The following is a 7,141-nucleotide window of genomic DNA, read 5'->3' as shown; positions in this document are numbered from 1 at the left end:
CAGAGGAGCTGCTTCTGGCAAACACATTATTTGCTGATGTAGTTTGTTCTGATACTTTTACTTATAAATGAAAATGAGGATTTCAGTGTCAATAAACTAAATCAATACATATTCTTTATTATATTTATATTTGCTTTACTTTAGACACAGACAGACAGGTGGAGAAAGAGAGACAGACAGACAGAGACAGACAGGTGGAGACAGACAGACAGACAGAGACAGACAGCAGGAACAGCCTGTCTCTCTCTCTCTCTCTGGACTTTCATTTTAATTAAAACCACGTTTGTAAGAACTCATCAACTTCCTCCCGTTCAATTAACCCCTCTGGCTCGGCCAATCAGACGCTATCTCGTTAAGGCGGACCCCGTCACCTCTCTAATCTGTCTGTCTCTCTGCGGGACAGGAAGTACCGGACAGCTAATTAGCGTCTCCCACCGCTGAGAGCCCCGAACCCTCGACCTCCATCTCCAAACTTCACCGAGAGAAGAGTTTTAATCAACAGGAACAGAGAGGATTGTGGGAAAAGATGGAGGGGGGCGGAGTCAGCCCTCCTAACAGTTTGTCTGCAGGATTCAAAGATGATATTTAGTCACAAAAGAACCAAACTTCACTCAACTTTTAGCAGATTTTATGAGTATATATATATTTATATTTATTAACACCAAAGACACGTATTCAGCTCTCCTCTTCAAGCTGTTAGTCCAGGAAGTAGACAGAGCCCTAAGGTCAGGGTTGATCTATTTCAACGTTTGTTGATGTGAACAGAAAACCACGAACACGTCGGCATCTCCAGACAATATTTTATCATATCTTCATAATGTTACAATAATTAGCGTCATGATCATCTTCATCATCAGTCTCATAAATAGATCAGTTGATTCTTCATACAGTTAGAAGTCATATCACAGCGTGAATATATATATACAGATTTAAACATTACAACTGAAACAAAAGCAACGGGTCACTGTCCAGCACATAGACCGATCCCGCTCAGTGAGAGAGAAGACTGCAGTTTGTTTTTCAGTGCAGCTCAATCGGCTTTATGAAGATTTATTCCTTTAAACTGAGATTCTTCTTGTTATTTTTGACATTAAATATCTTTTATTTACGTAATAATATCTTTACGTTTGGTGTAAAAGGGTCTGAGGTTGAAAAAGACAAAATAAAAGCTGCACCGTTGACAAGTTGAGTTCTTCTCACAAGATTTAAAGTCTTCACATCAGACTGAAGTGGAAATGATTTAGCAGTGTACAAACAAAAACTAAAATAAAGCAGAAATGTACAGTTACAGCATAAAACCAACAGCCTGCTACAGGCGTGTCCAGGATGTAGTCAGAGCCCGATCACCAGAAGCAGTCTGTGCTAGAGGTTCAGTCCAGGACGTAGTCAGGGACCATGTAGCAGACAGGAAGTGATCGTCTTTCACTTCCTGTCAAAAACGTTATCTTTTCTTTACAAATCAAAGTCAAAATCATCGATATGTTGTTTCAAGCAGGAAGTAGACACAGCCAACATAAATAAAAAAAATCTTATATTTCAGTCAATAGCATCCGAAGCTGACAGGTTCATTTGTTAGTTTTTTCTGCACCATTTGGTGTCCCCAGTAGGGATGAAAATAAGTCATAAATGAATTCAATAGTGCAAGACAAATTACAGTTCATGTGATCCAAGACATAGACAGGTCCCTGGAGATAAAAAGGCTAATTATCGAAAGGCAAACAAAGACGATCAGTTTAGGTTCAACATAAAGAAAAGATCTGAGATGTAAGTCGTGGATTGAGGCTAAATCCAGCCGTCTGAATAGACGAAGGTCCTGACAGATACATAAACATGTTTTCTGTCTTTCATATTCATTTCCGTGTTCATTCGTGAGCCTAAATAAATACTAATATCATTCATATATTTTGTTGATCCAATCTTTGTCTCATCATTTCCCCGGCTCTATGAATATATATTTGTATTTCTATAATTGGTATTTCTGCCGTCGTACAAACACGAAGAACACTTTTACTCCAAAAGAAATAAAAAAATCTAAAATCAGTGAATAATTTTGAAATTTTAAATCATTTTTGAAATTTTCTTCTGATTAAAAACCCCCAAAATAATCTACAGCCTTAAATATAATAAAGAGATGAGGACGATGACAGAAACACAACCGACTGAAAAACGTCTCAACAGAAAGGTCCACTTCCTGTCAGCCTCCTCTCATCTCCATGACAACCGAGACAAACTGCAGCCGATGAAGGTCATGAGATGTGACTGAAAGCTCGGGGAATAAACCAATAAGCAGACCTTGTGTTTAAGAGTTTTTCCAGGTCCAGGTCGTAGACAGACCCCACATTTTTTAGTACAGAAGTATTTAGTTGCAGACGAGAAGCCCAGGAAATAGCCAGATCACAACAGAGTTACTGCACCAAGAAAACAATAAAATAACATTCGTTCATTTCAGATAGCAGGCATGTGTAGTACTCCAGGACATAGCCAGGACCTGACGGACAGACGTTCTGAAATCACCTCCAGACACAGAAAGGTTTACAGTCACAATGGAAATCAGAAGTCTGTTACAATGTTTGTTTCCAGGTTGTAGCCAGGTGAGTGGTCCAATCTAATTACAGTACATTCAATAGCAACATAAATGAGCTGAGCCGTTACTTTTCCATTCCCACTGGTCTTTAGTTTCTTCTTCTACACCGTTAAAACTCACCGTCTCTTCTCTTCATTGAGAATCAACAGGTTCCAGCATTTAGTCATGACTGAGATGGTGAAATCGTAGCGGCTCCAGATGTTAGTCTGAGCCCGCAGCAGATCTGATGCCATGGGGAATGGGAAGGGGAAGAAATGTTTGTTCCAGGTGTTAGTCTGAGCCCAGCCCATTCGTTCAAGCTGAAATGAGAAGGAAGGGAATGGACGGATGGATCCAGGCGATAGTCTCATCCCGACCCGGCTGCACCGCCACCAGAACTGCCCTCTTTACTGAGACGGACTAATTCCTGGGACAAAACCTCCAGGTCCTAGAGAGAGACGGCAGATGAATCATCAATAAGGCTGCTGTGAACCTCTTCAACATGTATTCATTGATTATTTAGTCACTTTCTACAATTGTGTTTTTTGTGAGAATTCTGACCGACGAACACAAAGATTTCAACGCGTTTCTGTCCCGACTGCTCATAACGATCATTTTCATTTTCTGTTTAGCAGATTAATGGTTTAATGTTTTTTTATGTGCATCCATCACAACTTTTTAAAGTGTCTTTTTTGTTTAATCCAATTTAATATTATAAACAATAAAAACAAAGCAGCAGACCCACAAATTAAAGAAGATTAAAAAAAGCAAATGTTTCACTTTTTTTAATTATTATTTTACATTTCTTTGATCAATTAATCGTCTGATTATTGCAGCTCTACTTGAAAATGTTTTTTTAATAAATAACAAATAAAGATGACTTAGTGTGAAGGAGTTTTATCTAAGATAAGATTCAAAAAATATATAAAAAATGTCTTATTTAAAATGTTATTTTTTTTTTTTTTTGTCTTAATGTGTTTCCTGAAATATTTTTATTTGCAGTTCAACAAAGTAGAGACGTTTATCATTATTATAATAAAATTAATTATAATTATTTATTTTTTATATTATGTTTTATAATAATAATAATAATCATTATTATTATTATTTCTATGATAATTTACAGTTTCAGTTCTGATCATCAGTTTATTTCCGGTAAACTGAGAAAACAGTTTGTCTCCTCTGTCAAGGTCACTGCAGAGTGTTTGTGTTTGTAGGAGAACAGACCAGGTTACACACACACACACACACACACACACACACACACACACACACACACACACACACACACACACACACACACACACACACACACACACACACACAAGATTAAAATGTTATATCTTTGTGTTCAGATGTCCGTCGTTCTGATTCAAAGCTGCTTTACGTAACTTTTGTCTAGTGGCAGTGAACTACATTACCCAGAAATCCTGTGACGCAGTGACGTCACTGTGTGTGTGTGTGTGTGTGTGTGTGTGTGTGTGTGTGTGTGTGTGTGTGTGTGTCTCACCTTCTGCAGGTGCATGTTCTTGGTCAGCTGCTCCTCCAACATGTTCTGCAGCTTCTTGTTCATCTCTCTCAGGTTCTCGTCTCCCGGTTTCACCAGATCTCTGAGGACAGAACCCAGACCTCCTCTCTCCACCTGGAAGCCTCCGTGACCCCCCACGGCACTGCCCGACACATCTGAGGAGACGAGGAGACGAGGGGACAAGGAGACGAGGAGACGAGGGGACAAGGAGAGGAGGAGAGGAGTTAGCGTCTCTGTGAGCATCAATGAAACGTCCACTGATTATTTATTCAGCAGCATAAGAACAGAGTTCCTGAAGGTTCCTTCACCTTAACACTTTATATTAAAGTGTTTTAGAGACATCAGCTGATCCGTTAACGAGAGAGGAGGAAAGAGTAAAGGAGGAGGCAACAAAGGAAAAGAGAGAAGAAGAGGAAACTGTAGAGGAGAGGAAAGAAAAGATGAGGAGTGGAGGAAACATGTGAGGAAAGAAATGAAGAGAGGAGAGAAGAGAGGATACAAGACAAGGAAGGAAAGTAGGAGAGAGGAGGGAAGGAAACAAAATAGAGGAGAAGAGAAGAAAGGAGAGGAAAGGAAATGAAGGTGGATAAGGAGTTAGGAGAGTTAGACGGCTTTACTACCAAACAGAAGTTATTCATCACCTCTGAGGTCATAACATTATACTACAGCTGTGTGTGTGTGTGTGTGTGCATGTGTGTGTGTGTGTGTGTGTGCGTGTGTTGATATATTTGAACCATGAAACCTCGTCTCTGCTTCCACATGATGATCAGTATCTCCTTCATTTGTGTGTGTGTGTGTGTAGCAGCTGCATAAAACATAGACATAAAAAAGACTGCAGCGAGAACACACACACACACACACACACACACACACACACACACACACACACACACACACACACACACACACACACACACACACACACACACACACACACACACACACACACACCTCTGTATGTAATGTATAGTAAAGCAGTGTCCGTCTGCTGACTGTGCAGAGTGTGTGTATGTGTGTGTGAGTGAGTGTGTGTATGTGTGTAGTAAATATTTTACAGCTGAACTGTGTTTACCTGCAGGTTGACCTACAGCTTCACACACCTGGAGAACATCTGGAGAACATCTGGAGCACCTTCTTTTATCCACTGTACCTCTTTAAAGCCTCTTGTTATAAACTTGGTGGTGTTATTCTACATGTACTCTGGTCTGAACAGCTGCTGACGTGCCCCGAGGCAAGGCACTGAAACCTCTTACTGCTCTCCACAGATAAAAACACTGTTGCCTAGCAACGCTGCAGCAGGTTTCATAACAGTCGGGTCTATAAGACGAGTTTCAACTGAATGTAAACGAACACTGGACGTATAGATAACACACACACACACACACACACACACACACAACACACACACACACACACACACACACACACACACACACACACACACACACACACACACACACACACACACACACACACACACACACACACACACACACACACACCACACACACACACACACACACACAGCAGCAGCAGCTCAGCTCTGGTTTTTACTGGCCATTAGATTTACCATTATAACAGTGTTAATGGGAGAGAGAGGGAGGAGAATCAAACCAGTGGAACATGAAATTGAAAGCAGCAGGAGAGGAGGAGAGGAGGAGGAGAGGAGGAGAGGAGGTGATGGAGGAAAAGGTAACTATCTGTACAGCACATTTCACACTAATTCCTTTACAGTACATGTGTTTATGTTCAGGTACAGCTGATAAAAATATGTTTATTTCATATAAATCAAACGCTATAACTCAACTCATCATTATCAATGTTTTATTATCTTAAATCATCATTATCAATGTTTTATTATCTTAAATCATCATTATCAATGTTTTATTATCTTAAATCATCATTATAAATGTTTTATTATCTTAAATCATCATTATCAAGTTTTATTATCTTAAATCATCATTATCAATGTTTTATTATCTTAAAACATTTACTGAAGGTCAAGACTAACAAGACCTTTTGTTAGCATTACTTATTACTCATAATACTCTTTATACTCATTTTACTCTTGTATTCATTTATTTCACTATATTTTCGTTAATTTTGTTACTTTATTTATTTACTTTAATCTTATTGCTATTGTATTGAGGAAGAGGAGGAGGAGGAGAGATGAAGAGAGGAGGAGGAGAGATGAGGAAGAGGAGGAGAGATGAGAGATGAGAGAGGAGGAGGAGGAGAGATGAAGAGAGGAGGAGGAGGAGGAGAGATGGAGAGAGGAGGAGGAAGAGAGAGATGAAGAGAGGAGGAAGAGGAGGAGGAGATGAAGGAGGGAGGAGAGATGAAGAGAGGAGGAAGAGGAGAGATGAGAGAGGAGGAGGAGAGATGAAGAGAGGAGGAAGAGGAGGAGGAGATGAGGAGGAGGAGGAGGAAGGAGGAGGAGGAGATGAGAGAGGAGGAGGAGGAGGAGGAGATAGAGAGAGGAGGAGGAGGCACATTGTTGAGAGGTTAAATGTTAAATATAATAACTGATATCTCTGTTGGTGTTCTGGTGGTCTGGGGCCGATCGTGTTCATTGATCGTTGTGATCGGGATGTTTTGTTCCTCTTTAATCTGAACACAGTGGAGGTAATGGAAGAGATTAAAGTAATGAAGTGTCTCTGTGGGAGAAACCACACGCTGCTGAGGTGTGTGTGTGTGTGTGTGTGTGTGTGTGTGTGTGTAGGTGTGTGTGTGTGTGTAGGTGTGTGTGTGTGTGTGTAGTGTGTGTGTGTGTGTGTGTGTGTGTGTGTGGTGTGTGTGTGTGTGTGTGTGTGTGTAGGTGTGTGTGTGTGTGTGTGTGTGTGTGTGTGTGTGTGTGTGTGTGTGTGTGCTACCTATGCGGCTGTCCATCACGTAGGTCTCTATGATGGAGCTCTTCCTGCAGATATCTTCAGCCATTGATGAGCAGCTCACCTCCAGATGTTTCACCTGAAGGAGGAAAGACAACAGTCTGAGTCCAGATGTTTTACTTCAGTTTCAACATGACGATCGTTTGTGTAAAGAAAAATAAA

At 40.4% G+C, this 7,141-nt stretch overlaps 1 protein-coding gene across 4 annotated transcripts in view; it reads right to left on the bottom strand.

The window, feature by feature from the left end:
- Positions 1–660: 660 nt before the first annotated feature.
- gripap1 (GRIP1 associated protein 1) overlaps positions 661–7,141 on the bottom strand; it is a gene marked incomplete at its 5' end in the record, with an annotated part of 29,214 nt that continues 22,733 nt past the window's right edge. For all 4 annotated transcript variants that reach the window (XM_054609612.1, XM_054609613.1, XM_054609615.1 and 1 more), the window contains 3 exon segments: positions 661–3,011; positions 4,074–4,246; positions 6,965–7,058. In XM_054609612.1, coding sequence (XP_054465587.1) covers positions 2,931–3,011; positions 4,074–4,246; positions 6,965–7,058 — 348 coding nt within the window.

This window comes from Anoplopoma fimbria, chromosome 12 (genome assembly GCF_027596085.1).
Source record: "Anoplopoma fimbria isolate UVic2021 breed Golden Eagle Sablefish chromosome 12, Afim_UVic_2022, whole genome shotgun sequence".
NCBI lineage: Eukaryota > Metazoa > Chordata > Actinopteri > Perciformes > Anoplopomatidae > Anoplopoma > Anoplopoma fimbria.
Note: the sequence above shows the minus strand (reverse complement) of the source record. Positions and strands in the feature narration are given on the sequence as shown.